Consider the following 20956-nt stretch of genomic DNA (forward strand, 5'->3'; position numbering starts at 1 on the left):
TTACCAAACTTTATTTATTTATTTGAAAATTCTAGTTATGGGCCTGGCGCAATGCCCTAGCATCTAAAGTCCTTGCCTTGCATGCACTGGGATCCCATATAGGTGCCAGTTCTGATCCTGGAAACCCCATCCAGCTCCCTGCCTGTGGCCTAAGAAAGCAGTCAAGGATGGCCCAAAGCCATCCTGCACCTGCATGGGAGACCTGGAAGAGGCTCCTGGCTCCTGGGTTTGGATTGGCTCAGCTCCAGCTGTTGCAGCTGCTTGGGGAGTGAATCAATGGATGAAAGATCTCCCTCTCTGTCTCTCCTCTGACTTTCTAATGAAAATAAAATAGATCTTTTTAAAAAAGGAAAATTCTAGTGAGGTTAGATAGCTGTAATAGACAGTGTCCTCTGGAATATTGTGGTTGAGTTGTGTAGCTCTCTTAGCTTTGATTACACAAATGCAATTTTGATAACAGTACCTTGGTGTTTCCATTATAAGGAACTCTGGGCCAGATCAGGCTAATTTGCAAGGGAAAAAAAAAAGAGCCACTGTGTCATAACTTGGGGAAAAAAAATCTTCGTAGCTGGTAAGAATGAGTACTTCTCTACTGTTAGCATGCTATTTTTCCATCCAATTGCTTGGTTTGGTAGTGTCTGGCATGTATTGGTACATGTCCTACATAGCAAACACTCAAAAGAGCCTATATCTTAGCATACAGTTGAGCAACTCATTGAGGTTATCTCTCACCATCAGAAAGCATCAGAAACCATCTTAGATTGTAAATGAGGTTTTGACTGAACCATCCTGGAAACATGCCATCTTGATGCCATTGCTTTGGGACATATGAGAGAGAGCCTTGTACTATTTGCTAGCACCTGCTAGGGAACAGTGCTCCAAGACCAGTTTTCAGGAGCACCTGGATAGCATGTATTTCTGGAGGCACTTCTGGGTCCCATTTTACACAGTGCCCAAGCAGCCTTGCATACACTGAGCTCTCCTCTACTTGTCAGTCACAAAAATGGACTGCAGCCTGAATCAAGCTTCAGGCCTTGGCTCACCTGATTTATAAGCACTTTATATATACATATACATACATATACACACACACACACACACACACACACACACACACACACACACACACATAGATTTGCTTGGTTGGCTTGAAGTGTCTTAACTCGAGGAAATATGCAAAAAAACAACGGCATTCTCCGCTCCCCACCATGAGTGGGTTCTTCCTTGCTGACACTTAGCAATCATGAGAACACCTCAATTTTCATTATTGAATGTTTTCTCTCTTTGCCCTTAAAGTAATACTTCTTTTGTTAAAGATTGGTCATGCACTTAAACAAAACAAAAACAACAACAACCTTGAGCTCTCTTGTTGGAGTCAAGTTCCCTGAAAAGACTAGACTGACAGTCTGGTTCCACCCAGGAAGGGGTGGGGTGGAGTGGTGAGTGGCGTGGTGGGGCAGGTTGTAGTCTGCCTTCTCTCCCTCCCACCCCATCTCTGCTCTTGCTTCTAAGTTGTTGATATCTCAAGACAAATGGTCAAGACAAATGACTTCTCCTTTTCTTAGCAGATCATTCCTGCTGATTGTGTTGTTCATGGACTGTGGTGGGAGAGGAGACCCTGAAAACAGTCCTGGCTGGTGAATAAATAGCAGTGTATTACAGCAGTCGTAGGTCCTACAGGTGACTTGTCTAGAAAGTTCATTTGAGGCAGTTGGAAGAGTTTTTGTCCAGCCAGCTTTCCTGGGGATCAGGTGAAAGGCTCACCAAGTGGAAGAATATAGGATACCAGGAAGTGGGGAGCCCATTTTCACCGTTGGGCAGCTGGGTTCATAGCCTTAAATCCCATCCGAGCAATGGATGAATTGCTCATCAATGGAAAGAATTGGCATTGATGATCAACCTTGTTGACGGCCAAGCACCTTTATATGTTATTCAAAATTCTTCATGGGAAATTTGCTTTTTCTTCTATGTTTACTTGTTTATTCTACCATTTCTCTCACCATGGATTCAGGAATATTTATATTTTAGAATATAACCCAGTTTTATTTCTTGTGCTATTCAGATTATTCTCAAATTACACCCTGTGCCACCTTCTCCATTGGCCATTGATGTTTTTCTTTCTTTGTTTCAGTTTAGGAAGCTTCCATCAACCTATCTTGTGAATCAGTGGCCACGTTCAATATGTTGATGAACCCATTGAAGTCAGTCTTAATTTCTGTTACAGTGTTTTCAATTTGTAGACTTTTAAAAATCATTCTTAGACTTTCTCTTTTTGAAGTATTCTTTTAATTTAGAGAGAGAGCGATAGAAGAGATTATCTACTTGCTCACTCTCCAAGTGGCCAGAGTAGCCATGGTTGAGCCACACCAAAGCCAAGAGCCAGGAATAGCATCTAAGTCTCTCACCTGGGTAGCAAAGGCCCAAGCACTGGTCCTTTTCTGCTACTTTCCCCAGCTCATCAACAGGGATATGGATTGGAAGAGTAGCAGCTGAAATTTGAAGTGGTACTCATATGGAATGACACATGGCAGGCTAGAGCTGAAACTGCTATGCCACAATGCCAGCCCCTTTTCTTAGAATTTCTGTTCTCTGCTTGTATTACTCAATATATTCTCGCAAATTACCTAATGTATCCTTAATTGCCAATAAAATAATAGTCCTTAATTAATGTATAAATTGTAACTATTTTAATTTTTCTCTCCCAAAATTCCAAAATCTATACCGTATTTCCTTCTGGTTTTGATGCTTCCTTTATCTTTAAACCGTTTTTCCTTACCTTTTAGCCTCTTTTTTTTTTTATCAGACAAAATGTATCAGTGCTAGCAACTGGGATAAACAGGTCTTTAACCTCAATTTTTATATTATGCTGGCTAGAGGATGGGCTAGCTGGAGATGTAGGTACCAACATCTTCCTTTAGTGCTCTTGTTTTTGTCTCCTGTATAACCACTGGGCTTCCCGAAGAACTCCACCTTAGGTAGCTCTTTCAGCAGGAATTCAGTTTCTGTAATGGTGTGATGGGGTACGTGGTAGGGGGAAGGACTGTGCCTTCCTTCAGCCTCCTGTGTTCTACTAGGGTTATCCTTTAAATATTCGTCCTGGTTTGTGGCTTCTACTCCGGGTAAGCAAATCTCAGTTGTGATATGCTGGATTGTACTCTGTCTTTCTAGGTCTTGGGGGGCCCCTCTGTAACCTCAGTTGTCTGATGAGCCCAGGAGAAGTCATTATTTCTACTTTTTCTTGCTGTAAGACAGGAGTCAACTTCCAGGTTCTTTGCTTGCAATGGAAACTGGAAATCTACAAGCCAATTTTCAACTAGGCAAGACCTGGGGAGAAAAAGCCAACAACTTATATAGATGGTTTTTCCATTATTTCACAATTGGAAACACTTGCACTGTTATTTCAGCGTGGTGAAATCTGCCTATGACTTAGTTCTTCCTTGCAGCATCAAAGAGTAATGCCATGGTGATAATTATTATGCGAATGAGACGTACATTTCACAGATCTTACTTGTGTTATTCCAAAAGGCCGAAACAGGGGAATGTAACTCCTAGAAGTGTATCCAGATTTGAATATTATTTTCATCCACTTCATCCTGTATCCCTCTATTTCTCCATCTGAAATAAGCCAAGGGAGAACGTGAAATTCATGACATTATAGTACTTATTTGTAGATTTGTGTTATCTCACTTCTTATAGAAGTTCTGCTGTTCCAATAAGACAAAGAACTCATTTGGATCAGACATTTTATTATAATTCATGTAAAAATTTTAATTTACTTATGTTTATATTACAGACACAGGATTCCCATCCAGCTTTTCACTCCCCATATGCTCACACAACAGTGAAACTCATTCTGGGTCTTCCTCATGAGTGACAGACTTGGTGGTCTGAGCCATCACCTGCTGCCATCCTGGCTGGAGTCAGGCATCGAGCTAGCACTTGAACTCTGGTGTTCTGATATACCCATGTCCTGCATGGAATCTTTATTTGCTTGTTGAAACCTTTGTTTATTTCTTCATTTGAAAGCAAGAAATACAGAGCTTTGCCACCTGGGTCACTCCTTACAGGCCCATAAGCAGGGTCTCCCGTGTGGCCAGCAAGGACTGCAAGTAGGCCAGACACCTGCCCCTGATTCTTCCATGTCAGCCCAGCACATTGCTCTGTACACACAGGCCTTTATTAGCCCCTTGAATCTAACCTCGTGTGGACCCTGGTGCCTGTTTTTACTGCACAGGGTTGCCAGAGATCTGGGGTGAGCTTTACGTCCCAATCTAGCTTGTCATTCCTGTTTCTTGGCTGAAAATGTCGTGCTTTGCAAAAAGCTTCTGTGGGCAAATACTTGAGTAAAAAGAATTATCCTCTTTCAAAAGGCTCTGAATATGGTTTTTCACAAGGCCTATTACAGGGCCTTATACCTCATTATAATCTACTGGGGAGTTATTGTACATCTGGTAATGGAGGCTAAATTCATATTTTTTTTTTCATCACCTGATTAGGATTTCTGAATTGGCTCTGGTGCCAAAAGGAATCTTTTCCCTGACTGTTTCTCCTTTTCACTAGTAATATAAACATAATGGAAAGCGGTAGAGAGAGCATCGCCTTTCCAGAAACAAACAAAAACCAATTATGGTCAATCCTGAGGGAAGGCTTCCATGGCGAGAGCCAAGAAAAAGCAGAGAGAAAGCTGAATGCCCTGCCTTTATCTGTCCTCCCTGCCTAGCTTGCAGGGCTCACATGTCCACAGCCCGGTTTGGATTCTTTCATGCCCAGGTAGGAAGGAAGAATTTGTATTGGCGCATGATTGATGTGTGGCAGTGTGGGAAATTCCATCAGGGAGAGGTCTGTCCTCTCCCCGCTCTTTTGTGATAGGTGCACCCTGGCTTTTGGTCAAAAGGCAGGCAGTAGGCCGGGCGGCGTGGCCTAGCGGCTAAAGTCCTCACCTTGAACGCGCCGGGATTCCATATGGGCACTGGTTCATGTCCCGGTGTGTCCACTTCCCTTCCAGCTCCCTGCTTGTGGCCTGGGAAAGCAGTTGAGGACGGCCCAAAGCTTTAGGACCCTGCACCCATGTGGGAGGCCTGGAGAAGGTTCCTGGCTCCTGGCTTCGGATCGGCACAGCACTGGCCGTTGTGGTCACTTGGGAAGTGAATCAACAGACAGAAGATCTTCCTCTCTGTCTCTCCTCCTCTCTGTATATCTGGCTTTGTAATAAAAATAAATAAATCTTTTTTTTTTTTAAACGCAGGCAGCTCTAGGAAATAAACACAGCAGCAGGCCTGGCCTGGTCTCTGTCCTGCCTGCTCTGTTCTGGGCACTGGGGCTCAGGCTCTGCATAGTGCCCTTCCTGGCCTCCCTGTCCTGGGTTTACTGTAGTTATTCATTTTGACTTTGTCGGGAAAGCAGAGAGACCGTCGGAGGTTTGCCATCTTCTGGTTAATTCCTCAAATACCCGCAACAGCTAGGGCTGGACCAGGCCGAGGCCAGTACCCCAGCACTTCATGCAGGTCCTCCCGGCAGGTGGCAGGGACTCCAGTGCTGGAGCCACCACCGGATAGGAGCATCTCGAGCAGCGTCGTAACTCCTGTACCCACCCCGTCTCCCCATGCCGCTCCTCTCCTCTTCTGTTTCTCTGGGGTCTGCTGGTGGAAGATGGGAAGGCCTCCTGTCACTCCCAGCAGTGGGCAGGCTGGTGAGTGGCAACTCCAGCGAGTGACTTGTCCCTCTCCATGTTGCTTCTCTTCACGTGCAGAGTCTAGCTTGCATTAGGACACCTGTAATCCTCCCTTCTCCCCTGTCCCTCTCCCCAAGGTTGCTTGTGTTGCTAGTATCAGGGCTACCTCACCGTGCAACTCTTCCTACCTTCTGTGATCAACACTTTGGCCTATTTCTTCATTCCTAGGTACACTTTGTTGAAATCCACTCCTTCCTACCAGGGAGTCTGAGCCATGTTGGGGCTGTCTGTTGCTGTTAAGGGTTTTAATATGACAAAGTCACTTTTTGAAGCACCAGGCATGGTGCTAAGGTGTACTCTCAGTTATTATGAATATTTAATGTTGCTAATTCATAAGGTCATGTCTGAGCCAAGATAATTCTAAAAGAAGAGTGCAGATGGGATGGGGTAACTGTTCCTGGAGTGCAGGCATTAGAGCCAGACAGATGTGGATTCAGCTTAGCAATTCCACTTCCCAGCTAGGTGAGCTAAGATCCTACAGGGCCTGAGTTTTCCTGGTACATAATGAGAGAATAGTAGCGTGCAGAGCCAGGGCTGGCAGAGCTGCGCCTAGGGCTGCTCCTTGGGCTGCGTGGTCTCTTGCTCTCTTGGTCTCCCCCTAATGTTCTCATGCTTTGCTTTTCCTTCTCCATAAAGTGGGAATCTTCTCTCCTTCCTTGTCTATAGCACAGCAGAGGTGAGATTCTCAAAAGGAGCTTTGCTTGAAAATGCAGGGAAACAAAGCAAATAGAAAAGCAAAATAGTCACACTCACCAAGAAGGAGCCTGAGCAGGCAGTGGCCAGAGACTGCTCCCTGGGACAGTGCTGTTGTCACACACGCCGTCTGTGTCACAGCACATAGCTGCCAGGCACCAACCTCATTCTTAGAACACAGGCTATTGCCCCACTGAATGCGGTGCACCTTTCAAAGTCCCATCCCTATTCCCTCCAAATAAAACCTCCCTTGCTACCCCCACCCCCCACCTCGGCATGTGTCCCTTGGAGGTTTTGTTTAAATGAAGGGACCGTCCCCTACTCAAAGCCTCCATTCATTGTGTTGCCCCTCTACCTAAAATCTTTGAGCTGGAGAAGGTTCTGAGAATGCTGCCTTTCAAGAGATTAAACAGCCTCTTGGGCCTGCAACCGATGCTAGGATTTTCAAGCTGAAAGACAACCTTGTGTACATTTTACGCCTTTAGAAGCTACAAATCAAAGGGAAAACCTGTGTTGAAGCTTGATGCTGCCCCTGCTTTAGTATTACTTTGTTTTCAGGGTTTCAAGGAACCAAAAAAGGGAGCTGTCCAACAAAACAAACCAACCCAGGGACCACTGATCAACATTTTGATAAATTGCAGTAGTTCCCCCTCTTTTTTTCTTTTCTTTCCTTTCTTTTCTTTTCTTTTCTTTTCTTTTCTTTTCTTTCTTTCTTTCTTTCCTTTCTTTCTTTCTTTTCTTTCTTTCTCTCTCTCTCTCTTTCTTTCTCTCTTTCCTTCCTTCCTTCCATCCATCCATCCTTCTTTCTCTCTCTGTCTTGTTTTATTTGCTTTCTATCGTTTCAACTGTTTATAGCTAAACACAATCTGAAAATATTAACAAAAGATTTCCAAAAGCGACCAATTCATGAAATTTAAATTGGGCACTGTTCTGAGTAGCGTGATGAAATCTCATGTGCCCTTACTCTGTTGCCAATCCCCTCATTCTACACCACTGGGATACAGGTCACTGCTTTAAGCCATATTTGTATTATATAAGCTACCTGCCCCATGGCAATGAATGGGGGATGGCTTTTGTTATAATACATTGTTATAATTATTCTCTTTTATTAGGCTATTGTTGTTCATCTCTTACTATACCTAATTTATAAGTTAAATTTTGTCACAGTTGCGTATAGAGAAAACCCATGGCACACACAGAATCCCGTATTACCCATGATTTGGGGTGTTCTCGGGGGGGGAGGGTCTTGTAACATTCCCCTCAAAGATGGAAAGGACTATTGTGTAGCCATTTTTTGTGAGAATAAGATATAATCTGCAAATAGTATTTAACTTATCACATGAAAAATTAGACAACTGTCAAACATCCTCAAGGGTGGGTATCTCTCCCAGCACAGCTCAGCCATCTTCTCAAAGACCAGTGTGAAAGAATGGAGTGTGTTCAATGTGCTCACAGGAAAGAGAAGGGGACTTCCAGGGCTCCTCCTACAAGCGTCAGCTTAGGCCTGCTGTGTCTATATCTCCTTTCTTCAAAACAGGAAGCTAGTATGCTTCTCCTAAGAATATCCTGAGACATAAAGAGGGATAGCTGTGATGTGTAAATGTACTTGAGTCAAGGAATGCCATGGGCTGCAGGAGTACTGGGAAGTCACAATTCAGAAACACACAGCGTGGGGACCTGGGTCCCTTCCAGCATCTCAGGGTAATGGTGGTGCTTTTGCACTCGTTCCTGGGGCCACGCCCTCGCAGAATTCTCCCTATCTTCTTTTGAGGTGTTAGGACAAGTGCAGGAGTCTGTGAGCTTGAGACTCCACTGCCAGCTGCAGGTCTGCTTTAAGGGAACACTGTTCCCCCGCTCCAGTTGCCTATTGGACACCTTGGCATTCCACGGTCTGTGCTCTGGTGACTTCAGTGGGAAAAAAATCTACTAAAAAAAATGCCCACCAAGTAAGGAAAATTCCTACATCATGAGTCCTGTGAGCTGTCAATCACCCCAAATACATCTGCTGTTCTTCTAGCCCTCCCCCCTTTTTAAAGCTTAGTATTTTCTCTTTTTCCTCAATTCTAATATCGAAAGCATCAACTTACTTGATATATGTTGTTGATCAAAAGGAAAATGTATGCTTAAATGTGTATCTTTGTACTTAGGTATATGAAAGATTGTACATTAACTTTAATTTCCCCTATTAGCCATATTTTTAAGGTTAGAAAGAGGAAAATTGCCAGTTTGGTTTTTTTCCACTGTGACTGTCTATGTAGTAGAAAGTAGGATGATCTCTGTATTAATTTTCTGTGACTTCTTATAAATTAGATGGCTCCTTACAACATATAACTATATCATGTTTTAGTTGAAAAGTCTGCGGTCGATTTTGGTCAGGGGTAAGTCAGGGGTGTTGGAGGGCCGCGTTCGCTGTGGAGGCTGCTAGGGAGCATCTTCTGCTTCTGTTGTCCCCCTTTCGGTCACCAGGAGGTGGCTTTCATTGCTGGGCTCCTCACCTCTCCTGTCTTGGAGCCAGCCACGTGGGGCTTGCTGCTTCTCTTTCCTGTTACTCTTCTGCTCCCTGGTCTATCATTTACCCACACTGTATAATTGTGAGAGTCTTCCTGGAACACCAGCATCGACTTTGCCCTTGGATGCTTATCTTAATAATGCCTGTGGATCTTCTTAGACCTTGTGAATGTGCATGTTCGCCGGTTCCGGTGAGGAGGACATGAGCGCCTCTGGGAGGCTGCTCTTCTGCCGACTGCAACCTCATCAGGAATCTCATCTTTGCTTCCCTCTTTAAGCAGTGTTGGTGGATGTCCCCTGATCTTGGAATATTTCCTCTCCATGCATACCATGGCCATGTAATCCAGAGAAAGGGAGCCAAAAGGCTTTGTGTAGGCTGTAGCCAGTCACTTCCCTGGATTCAGATATAGCATTTCCATCTGGAAAATGTGTATAATCAATAGAGCTGTTGCTAGACCCTAAAGCCTACGTGATAGTCACTGGACCCTAAAGACCACACAATTCTCTGTCCAAGACACAGCAGGGCTTTGGCTGCCTCTAGGAACCTGAGTGTACAAACCCAGCAAACAACCTGGTTCCCAAGTGGTAGCTTTCTTCCTAAAGGCATACACAGCCAAAAGGGAAGCTTACCTACAGGGCAGAGAACAGAATGGCTCATTTTCATCCTAACCCAAATCTTTCTCCCCAGCCTCTTAGACAGGTTTTTTAATCTTTGCCTGTCTTGTTTTCTCCTTTTTTTCCCCTCCTTTTGCTCTGATGTTTGTTATGCTTTGAGTGGATATTTATGCTCCTCTTATTAAGCTGACAAACATCTAATCATTCCAATCTGTTTGTTTTTTATTTTTAAATCATTTATATGTAAATGTTGGCAAATTGAATGGTCTAGTTTTGCCCTTTGAATGCCTGTGCATTCAAGTTTTTTAGGTAGATTCTTTTGTTGGTTTTTTTTTTAATTCTATTTTGAGTTTAATAAAAGCGGATATTTCTTATTGTTCCCCAACCCATAATTTTCTTTACTGAATTTTTTATTTAATTTCCTTTTGCTTTAACATTTTATTTTTCAGACACCTCTCATTGAACCTCACGTTCCTCTCCGTCCTGCTAACACCATTACCAAGGTAATGGGCTCTAGGTGGGTTGATGAGCCATCAGAGCTAGCCACGTAGGTTCCCCCCGCCCCCAGATGTGTTGCATGTGCCAGGCCATCACATCAAGAACCCCAATACATGTCCCAGGGAATGAGTATTCGGTGCTTCTCAGTTCTCAACACAAAACAAAGACCTGCCGCACAGGTGAACGATGTCAATATTTGTGAGCAAGTGATGTTTTTCTAGCCAGACACAGATTGGAAGATAAACGAAGCATTTGTCCCATGCATTTTCCTTCTCTAATTTCTCCTTTTTGTCTCCTTCCCTCCTTCTACCTGATTCAAATCTAGGTCCCTTCTGAGAAGATCCTCAGGGCTGGAAAGATTTTGCGAAATGCCATTCTCTCTCGGGCACCTCACATGATAAGAGACAGAAAATACCACCTCAAGACATACAGGTACTCATTCTAAAGGTTGTCGCCCATCAGATCCCTGTTTAGTGGAATTGAAGCAAGCATGCCTTTCTCTGTGCTTCCCTTTTGGGGACAGCCTCTTTGTAAGGTCCCCAGGTCCAGGGAGGGTTGTTTGTCTTGGATACTTGTTTAACTGTCACTGCTTAGTTACCCTTGATTGTTCTAGAGGCTACTTCTGAACTGATTTGTTTGGAAATTGGTATAATTGTTATGAAGAAAAGAAAAATCTGAAGGAAGTCTACTACACATAGATCACATTTAGCTAACTATAATTGAGCCCTTGCATATTCTTGAAGACCTGATCCAAGCCACTTTCCACCTTGTTCCATCTCCCCAAGAACACTGATAGAGAGGTGGGTGACTGGTTTCCAGATGACAAAGCTGAGCCCCAAGCAATGAAACCATTCTTTTATTCAAGTCAAGACTAGTGAATGGAAGAACTAACATTTAAACCAAGGCTGGTTGACTTCCAAACTTAAGGACTTTTCATTCATTCGTTCATTTATTTCACAAGTTTACTAAGCAAGCACAATCCACCAGCCAACATTATGTTCTAAGCCCTTAGCACACAGCAGTGAACAATATGCACAAATGCTTTTGTGAAGTCTTTATTCATTTGAAAATCAGAGTCACAAAGATCTTCCATCCACTGGTTCAGTCCCAAGATGGCCACAATGGCTGGGGTGAAGACAATAGCTGGGAGATTCTTCTGGACTTTTTGTGTGAATGGCAGTGGCCTGAGCCATTGGGTCATCTTCCACTGCTTCTCCCAGTCTGTTAGCAGGGAGCTTGATCAGAAGCGGAGCAGCCAGGACTTGAACCCAGGAATTCAGTGCCCACATGGGATGCTGGCATGACAGGCAGCAGCTTAACTCCCAATACCATCATGACAGTCCCTGGGACTTATTTTCCAATTCAGTTTTTCATTGAACCCACATATAGAAAGATGCACAACTCTATACAGTGCCCATACTCAAATGGAGGAAGGACTCCTTTCTAGAGCTGTCATTGGAATTAAGAGATGACAAAGATAAATCTGGAGGCTGCAGGGTTTTCTGAATCTTCTGGGATGAACATGGGGCCCAAAAAAGAATTGGGATCTAATCCTTAACTTTTGATTATATCAATCAAAGAGCTGGAACTGTTAATGTATTGTGCACAAGACTTTACCTTGTCTCCTAAACAAACACAGCCCTAAGTTGCCTGTCAGCAGGCTTTCCTTCCCATCAGTCTGGACATGACCTCAGAACCCATTAGCCTCAGCATGAGTCAAAACCTATTTGATTTCACATAAATGAACTTCATGAAATCCTATGAGAAGCTAGAACACAAATAATTTTAAAGTTGTTGTGAAGGTGGGGCTGGTGCAGTGGCATAGTATGCTAATCCTCCACCCTGTGGTGCTGGCATCCTATATGGATGCCAATTCTTGTCCTGGATGCCCTACTTCTGATCCAGCTCTCTACTTGTGGCCTGGAAAAGCAGCAGAAGATAGCTTGAATCCTTGGGTCCCTATACCCAAGTGGGAGACTCAGAGGAGGCTCAGTTCTAGCCTTTGTAGCCATTTGGGATGGCCACATCCAGTGGATGGAAGATCTCTGTCTGTCTCTCTTTTATCTCTGCAAAATCTGCTTTTCAAATAAAAATAAGTAAATCTTTTATTAAAAAGTATTGTGAGGATATATGTCTTCCAGAGACTACCATCTGTGATAGAACCCATAGAATTACACCTGATCCACCTTTGCATGTGTGTGTACCTCAGGGATATAGATTTCAACAGCCAATTTCCCTCTTCATGTCTGTCTGTCTGTCTGTCTGTCTCTCTCTCTCTCTCTCTCGGACTGAGATGGAAAAGCATTGCAAATGTTTCTTTTTCAGATCACTATTTTCTACACTCCACACAAATTCTCTTCTGCCTGCATTTGTGGTGACTGTGTTGCAAGATCAGAATCAACATGCCATGACATGCGCAGTCACATCTATGTTAGCCTCTCTTGACAGAAATTTGGATATGAGATGAGATTTAAAGAGCATCTCCTTTTTATCACCAGTTCATTCTTCTTGCAAGTCCTTTCTTAGGACAGATGGGTCATCCAGTCCCTTTCATGTTGGTTTTCACTAGCTATTGCTGAGGGTAGTTACAGTTGCCAGCCTTTTTCTCCAAGCCTGCAAGCTGATTGTTTGTGGACTCCGTAGCCTTATACACTGCTCTAATTTTATGGAAAGTTAAGGTTAAAAAAAATCATGTGTCACCTGTCTGCAGAAAGAAATCAAGATCTTGAATTCATTTAAGTGGATCTCAAAAATCTCATATGACCTTTCTGTATTGAACTTTTTGTTTCTTAATTTGTGATTATGCTATTCCAATTATTGCCTTAGATTGAGGGAAAATGGCTCTATTAAAATATGTCACAGTTGATGACAAATTCTGGAAACTAGAAGCCAGAATCTTTACTGCTCCCTAGCACTAGGAGAGTAAACCCTGACACAGAAGTGTGACGGCCACTCCACACCCTATGATGCAAACTAATGATCTGCTGGTGATGGCTGGTGGACTCTGCTGGAAGCCAGAGCTGTGCTTTCTTGTTTCTGCAGTTCAGTTTAAGTACTTTCTCTCCCTCTCCCTCTTACTCCTCAGCCCATTTCAATCTTTGCTGCAATTTGGGGAGTAGGGGTAGTTAAAGCCTCTGCAGAGGTGGGGTCACCCCAATGGAAGCAACACTCACATCTACTAGCTGGGCTACCAGAGCTAGGAAACATTAATTGAAAGATTCCCCAGCAATTCCATCAGCTACAGGTTATATGGCCATGGCTCTGCATTACAAGATCTGACTGTAGCAGTAGGGACCCACATGCTCTGGGCTCATCCTGATTGCATTGCTTCTTGTCATAAGGCAGTCAATGAACTAAAAGCCAAAGGACCTTGATTTTTTATAGTCTTATAATAGACCTTCTCCATTAATAAATTCCCTAGAAAGAAAAGAAAACACTGACAGGAAACAGTTTGAAGAGAAACTCTTTGGTTCCAGGTACATAGTGAGCACCTCTTTGCCCATCGACACTCTAATGTATGGGTCTAGATGGTAACAAGGACAATTTTAGAAATCCAAAAGCTTTCTTGGGCTGGGGTCAGTCCCCAGTCAAGACATTCTCAAAGTCAGTCAATTTCAGAGGTCCTACAATATTAGCACTGGCAAAGCCAAAGACCTCAGAGACAAGGAAACATACGCCCTGCATTGGCCCAAGTCACCTGGCTAATAAGTAACTAGACCTAGGACTGTGGTCCCTATCTCCTTCCACTTCGAGACTTCCCAAAGTGACACAGCACTAGAAATCTGCTTCAACTTAATCTCTCTGGGCTTGATCCTGTCTCAGCCTGTGTCCCCAGAGGCAGGTCATCCTTCGCATGGGAGGAAAGGCCACGGGTGACCCAGTCCCAGTGGCAAGCAGCCAGCACCCCGGCTCCCTGATTTGTCCCATTGTCCCCTGGGAGACAGCTCTGGGACTTCAAGGTTTGATTTCCTCCTCTGTGACACATCTCAAATACTAGCCTTCACAGAAAGTTTCAACATTTCCTGATGTGTTATTAGTTACTCAATACTATGTCCACTAATTCCATAACGTGGATTGTTGCTGATGTTATGTTGGGGCTTTTGACTGGTCGGGATGACACTCTGCCGGCTCTACCTTCAGACCAGAGATGGGCTCCACAAGAAGCCATTGAACTTACCTGGACAGTAAGATGCTGGACTCTATACTTGGTATATGCTTGCAATGAAAGAACCCCAACTGAACTTGAACTGTGGCAATGCAGCAAGGTGGAGGAATCCACCATGGGGGGAGTGTTGGGGGAGAGGGAATCCCAGTGCCTAAAACTGTGTCACATAACACAAAGTAATTTTAAAAAAATTTCCTGATGTGTGTCCCGTAATGATGCCTTTCTTGAGTGATACAGTTTGCCCATTCACATCAACTCATTAAGGGAGGGGATGGAGGGGATGAAGGTGTGCATACATACACAGAAAGCACGTGCAGCCCTCCAGCTAACAGGCTCTGCAGAAGTGCTCATGCTCATTACACAGAACTTTTCTTCCAAAGAGATTTGCATCGCTAATTGCTCGTTTCTCCCAACACCCCTCGGAAGGAGATTGGTAGCATTACTTGAGGATATAAAGTGCTCTATAATTTTGCACTTACGCTGCATCTTTAGGGGAGCACCTCCAAGTGCCTCCTAAACATTAACTCATTCCTTCACAAAGCTCAGGTGAAGGAAGTCTTTGCTGGCACCCCTTCAACATAACAATTTGTGTTCCTGTGACTAGTTCACTAGACCATATCACACCCTTAGGTCATATCCTCTGGTCTCCCCTGGTGCTGCAACTGGTCTACCGGTTCTAGCAGTTTGAGGGTCTTGCTTGAATGGTTCTCTAATGAGCCAAGTGGTTTTATTGGTTTGTATCCACGTTTAAGAACCAGAAGCTACAGCAAGTGATGCTTTGTTTTGCTGTGAGAATCCCTTGTGTTTGGGAAAGCACTGAACTATTTGGAAAGTTCTCTCAAAAGCAACTTGCATCCTCCTATGTGCCACGGGGTGATTTTCCCATCTTTGTGCTCCACCCCATAGACAATGCTGTGTGGGAACCGAGCTGGTAGACTGGATGATACAGCAGACTCCGTGTGTTCACTCCCGGACCCAAGCTGTTGGCATGTGGCAAGTCCTGCTGGAAGATGGCGTTCTCAACCACGGTAAGATGCACCAGCATCCCAGGAAAATCCTCCTGGATTGCTAAGTGCATTTCTTCCAAGCAAGTTGTTGCTTAGTTCCCCTATGGACAAGAAAAAATTATGATCCCTTCATGGACCCACAGAGCTGGCATCTTCATTTAGTAATGCAAATGTGGTGAACGGATGCTATTGATGGCCATGTTCCACCACTGTACCTTCCTAACTTCAGAGAACGTATGAGAGGAAAATGAAATTGCAACCCGAGTGCATCCATTCCAATTATGTTTATTAGTTTGCATTCATGGTTCATTGATAGTGTGATTACACGCTAAGCACTGCATAGCACTTCCGATGCAGGAGCAGAAGGAAGAGCAATGAAACATGTGGCTAGGCTGATGACATTCAAGTAGGTAATGAATTCAGAAGCTGCCTTTTAACTGTGCTGTTGTCTGGGAGAGCCAATTTGTAACCCCGTGGGATGGCCATATTTAAAATCAGCAATGTGCTCCACAGATTGCAGCAGCCCCTCATGACTGCAGGGGCTACCACTGAACATAGTAACTAGGTAAGCCTGGAGTACCACTGTGACTCAACTACCCACGCCATCAGCTCACACGTGTTCTGCAAAACAGACAAAATATTAAGATCATCCGTTTAATTTGCCAACACCTGGGAACCTAATGATGGTTTTCCTGGTGTTTCTCAAATGTTTGTTCATGTGCATACAAATCACCCAAGAGTCTTGTTAAAATGCAGATTCTGATTTAGCAGGTCTGGGATGGATCCTGAGTGTCTGTGTTTCCAACAAGCTCCTGGCTATTGCTGCTCTGAGGCTCATACTTTGAGCAGCAAGGGCTCACTTCCTCTCCCCATCCTTTAAACAGAGGAATGCTCCCTTGGGCCAGGGGCTAAAGGCCCAGAGACATATATGAAACATCTTAAAAAAAATTCACAGGCAATGCATATTATGGGAAAAAAAAACTTTTCCTAGATTTCAATTTGTTTGCATCAAAATATACCTTATAAAAATGTTTGTTAAGACAAAAAGACTATGCATGAATTTCAGATTTTCTTTTGCACTAGCTCATGCAATATGAAAAATGTATGTTTTGAAAAAACTGTGCTTGTATTTCAAAAATTGTGGCACCCAAGCCAACTGTTAATTCCATTGTCCTCCCTGAACCTTTGTTGAGGAGGGGTTTTGAGTTGAGTTCACTGTCTGTCCTACCAAGAGGTAAATCTTGCTGTTTACAACAGTGAGAGTGAACAATTTTTTTAAATCAAAACTGAAAGCACATCAGCTAAAATCCTGCTCAAGGAGTGTGAATGACCCGGAAGCGTGATCCACTATGCTTAGTTCAGACTAAGTTAGTCTAACTTTCCTCTGTCGGCACGCAGGTGGAAATGTTAGTAAACAGCACATAGAGAAAACGTGAATTTTGACCCTGACAAGATAGTTTCACTGTTGTTTTTAAGCCCACACCTCCCCAAACCGTTGTGGGATTTGTTCCTGTAAGGGAGCTACATTCCACATCCTAGAAAATGTCACCGGGGTGATTCCTGCACGTCCAAGCACTCATCTCATTTAGGTTGGCAGGTTCTCAAAGGGCGTCCTACGGAAGCCGGGCGAGCTGTGGGGTGTGACTCCAGCCTTGAGGTCATGTCTTCCAGCTTCCCCGCCTGGCTAGGGCGGGGTGTCAAAAGTGCGGAGTCCCACCACAGGGCCGCCCCCTTGGCTCTGCGGCGTGGGGGCCCACCACTGCCTGATTCTGGGAAACAGAGCTGAGGCAGAAGTCCCTGCCGACGCTTGCCCCCATGTTCCCTACAGTGGACCAGGAGCACCATTTCCAAGACAAATATTTATTTTATCGATTCCTGGATGACGAGCACGACGATGCCCCTTTGCCCACTGAGGAAGAGAAGAAGGAGTGTGATGAGGAGCTCCAGGACACCATGCTGCTGTTATCGCAGATGGGTCCCGACGCCCACATGCGGATGATCCTGCGCAAACCGTGAGTGAGCGCGCACGCACGCCACCTCCCACGGCCGATCTGGGCCTTTAGGGACACAGGGGAAGGGGTGCGACTTTAATGTTTGCTTTTCTTTTTACTCTATGTTCTTATTCTGGAGCCTGAAAATCCATTTCCTATTCATCTATCGAGATAATCAGCCGTTGGCACAGGATGCCAAACTGAGGGCCACTGTTAAAAAGACCTTTGGCCAATGACGCACACACATGGCTCTGTTGCTGTGTCAGACTGCAGCAGCACCTTTCTTGCTAATCCAACCGAACAGGGGTTAGTAGAACTCTTGGGCTCACTTGCATTGGTTCGTTCATTCATTCAGCCAGTCACTTGGCGCATTCTGAGCTTCCTGCACTGTGCTCACAGACACGTTCTCTTCAGTCGCCGCTTCAAAGGTCTCCATTCGGCCACGAGACAGGCGCGCCCGGCATCTCTGAGACGTGTTGAGCCTTTCGGCAGCAGCCTGCCGGTTGAAGTTGAGGACTGGGGAGATGTAATCGCATCCATTCAGGGAGAACACGTGGCGCCCCATCACTGGTGGGGCACTCCACTGTTAGAAGCCCGGCAGCCTGTCGATGGTTCCAGGGCATGCATAAGTGTGTGAGCTGATCCTCCCCAGAACACCTTCCTATGGGGCGTGGCTTGACCCTTGCTTCTGAAAGCAACACACACACCCCAACCCCACACACACCCCAACCCCACACACACCCCACCCCACCCACACACACCCCACCCCCACCCACACACACACCGGCTTAGATTTTGCTGCTGAAAATGAAATTGCCTCTGCCCTATAGCCTGTGCCAGGCAACTGGGGCTCTGGACTCTTTAAGTCACAGCCCAGCTGACCTTCATTCATTCACAGGCCTTCGCAAGATCATTAAGCGACCACATCTTGGTGTCGGCTGGGCCCTTTCTGAGAGGGCGGAATCCCTTAGACCAACTTCCCCAAAGTCTGCCCCTCGCCCCACCTCACAACAGGTACAGCTTTATTCCCTTCCCCTAGGGCACTTTCCCTTTCACTGGCCCAGGCTCGGAGCTGCAAAGCCTTTTCAGCATGCTTCATTTTGGTCACACCATGTCCCCTTTGTCGAAACTTTTCTCTGGGGTCCTCCTCTCCCCCATCGTGTGTTTCAAAGGCCTTTCCTCCTCCCTATTGGCACCCTCATCCTTAACTCTAGAACCATGCCTGTCAGCTCTTTGAGCCTCAAAACCCCATCTTCAAACAACAAAAAATATATATATAGCAGGAAAATCCCAAATATCAAAGAGAATGGCAGCAGCTTTGCTGACCTGAGCAGGAGTCGAGTCCAAGAAGCCTGCCTCATCAATTTGTGTTTGCTCTGCCCTGAAGGATCACAGGGGTAGGACCAAGGGCACACAGGGGCCCCCCGGGGCTCCGGGAACTGAAGTGAATGTACCATCTGACCCAGGCCTTCTTTGCTGCCAGACTGCCTGTCTTCCCTCATGAACTTGCCCTCCACTTGTCCTTCCTCGGCTCATTTCCTGGGTCCTTCCTCCCTTTTGTCACCTGCTCTCAGGCCCACCTCCTGCAGTGGTTCTAAACCAGGGCATTTGGAAATGGGAGCAGCTCTCTCAGTGGTCGGATCCCCAGGGAAGGGGCTCACGTTGCTGACACTTGTGCAGTGGTGGCTAAACCCAAGGGATTCCCAGTACAACACAGCATTGAGGAACCCCACAAAATGTGGGGCTGCCCTGAAAATAGTGCCTGTTGGGAAACAGGGCAGTAAACTGTCTTACTGGGCATAACCTGTTTTACTTCCTTCATTTGTTTATTGACCGCCATGTATGGAACACCTGCTTTGCTGTAACTCCTGCTTTAGGTGCAGAGGCATTAGTGGAAGCTCTGAGCAAGAGGTTTGGTCCTCCCTCCTTGAGCTTTCTGTTTAATATGGGAGACAAAACTTAAACAGCTGTTTATACAAGCTGTTATTTAATCACAGCCACAAGACATGCTACAGAGTAAAGTGTATTCATGTGTTAACATAGATTGGAGAGGAGTTCTAACCTGTATGGAGTATGAGGACCATAGCCTGGCTCTGTATATAGCTAAAGGATTTATAATCCAGGGAGAGAGGTACTCACTGATTAGATTCAAAGGCAGCATGGATTTACTGAGTTCCTACTGTATGCTAGAACCACTTGTGCTAATTGTTTGATTCACTCTGCCAGCAAGACCTAAGATCTGTGTGTCCTGAGCTGTCCTAGGGGTGGGAGCTTCTCTCCGGCTTGCATTGTCTTCTGGAAGGCCTTGAACCGCTTAACGCCCAGGAGTTCGCAGACCCTTCTGAGAGAACTGCAGGCTCTAGCTAAGACATCTGGAGTTTGTCACTGGCTCTCAAAGCACACATTTCACCCAGATTCCAAGAGGTGTTACCTTGGTAGCCTGTGGATTCTCCCATCTTCTTAATTATTTGACCTTTTTGAACCAATGATTATTGGGCTGGTGGTTTTTCTTTTGAGTTTTGGGGTTTTCTTCCACTGGGAAGACAACTTCCAAGAGATGGGAAAGTGAAAAAGAAGAACTCTAAGTTTGGGAACCAAGCATTCAAACCCAGCCACACATCGCGTTTTTAAGTCTCCTGATAACCTTCAACAGCTCTTGCTTTAAGTGGAGACAAGTGTAGTTGTTTGTGGTTACCAGTATCAACACTGTCCTTGAAGAGGACCCAGCTGGATAACTTTACTTCTGGACATTGAGGACTTGTTCAAAGGTCCTGGGACTGCTGACTTCTTACTACCCAAATTGCCAACTCCGTAAGAACCATAGATTTGTGAGACGCCCTGGCTCGACAGGGACCAGGGCAGGACTCCCCATTTTGTAACTCAGCCCAGCTGCTTTTTAGAGTAGTCACCCCTGCCAGAGAGGGTACCCAACTCGGATAATTACTGGGAAAGAAATAACACAATATTCTTTGATGAGAAGATTACTTTGAGAATTTGATTGTATAATGAAGATGTTGCTTTGAAAGGTACTTCCTATTGTTCTGAATCTGAGACTCGCTAGCCAAAAAAAAAAAAGTGTCACTTGTTTTGACAGGCTACTTAGAAAAATTCTCTGTTTATTACATTAACTGCAGCATTTTAACTGTCAAACTATGAAAGAATGTTCTGTAGTTTAAAAAACAGAATGGAGCCTCAGGGGAAATTTTTTGGCACACTCTTGTTGCTATTGGTATTGAAAAAAAAACATACATTTTGAATGTGAAATTAGCTTTTTATGTGGTGGCAGACAGAGTGATTCACAATGCCCAGCCTGGTTTCACAGGTGCAGACCTGGATGGCATTTGGGGGCAAGAGCTGGAGAGCGATGACAGTTTGACAGGGCCGTTGTTGTAGCTTTAAGACAGGCCATCAACTGCAGAAGGAGCTTTAGGAGCCTATTGTTTTGATTTTTGCTTTATTTATGAGTCTAGAAACAAGAGGTTACTCTATAGCAAATAGATACAGTGGAGGCCCTTTACAAGTAGAAATATGCATTTTATCTGCATTTCAGCAGGTTCATTGGATAGAGAATTGTGGACAAAAAGATTCTGAGTAGCCATATAAGTAAACTATTATAAATTGGGGGGGTGGGGCTGGCATTGTGATACAGTAGGTTAAACCAATATCCCATATGAGCACGAGTTTAAGTTCCATCTGTTCTACTTCCTGTATAAATCCCTACTGATGTGCTCAGGAAAACAGCAAAGAT

The 20956-nt window shown here is 44.8% G+C and overlaps 1 protein-coding gene across 2 annotated transcripts in view; it reads left to right on the plus strand.

Moving 5' to 3' along the window:
- RAPGEF4 (Rap guanine nucleotide exchange factor 4) overlaps positions 1-20956 on the plus strand; it is a 295713-nt gene that overhangs the window by 200702 nt on the left and 74055 nt on the right. Inside the window, exons 7-10 of one of the 2 annotated variants that reach the window (XM_040971724.1) lie at positions 9997-10050; positions 10371-10477; positions 15117-15238; positions 17046-17229. In XM_040971724.1, coding sequence (XP_040827658.1) covers positions 9997-10050; positions 10371-10477; positions 15117-15238; positions 17046-17229 — 467 coding nt within the window. The remainder of the gene's footprint in view (positions 1-9996; positions 10051-10370; positions 10478-15116; positions 15239-17045; positions 17230-20956) is intronic. The other variant, XM_040971725.1, reaches the window with a different exon arrangement.

This window comes from Ochotona curzoniae, unplaced genomic scaffold (assembly GCF_017591425.1).
Source record: "Ochotona curzoniae isolate NIBS_2020 unplaced genomic scaffold, NIBS_Ocur_1.0 contig_2210, whole genome shotgun sequence".
NCBI classification, from domain to species: Eukaryota; Metazoa; Chordata; class Mammalia; order Lagomorpha; family Ochotonidae; genus Ochotona; species Ochotona curzoniae.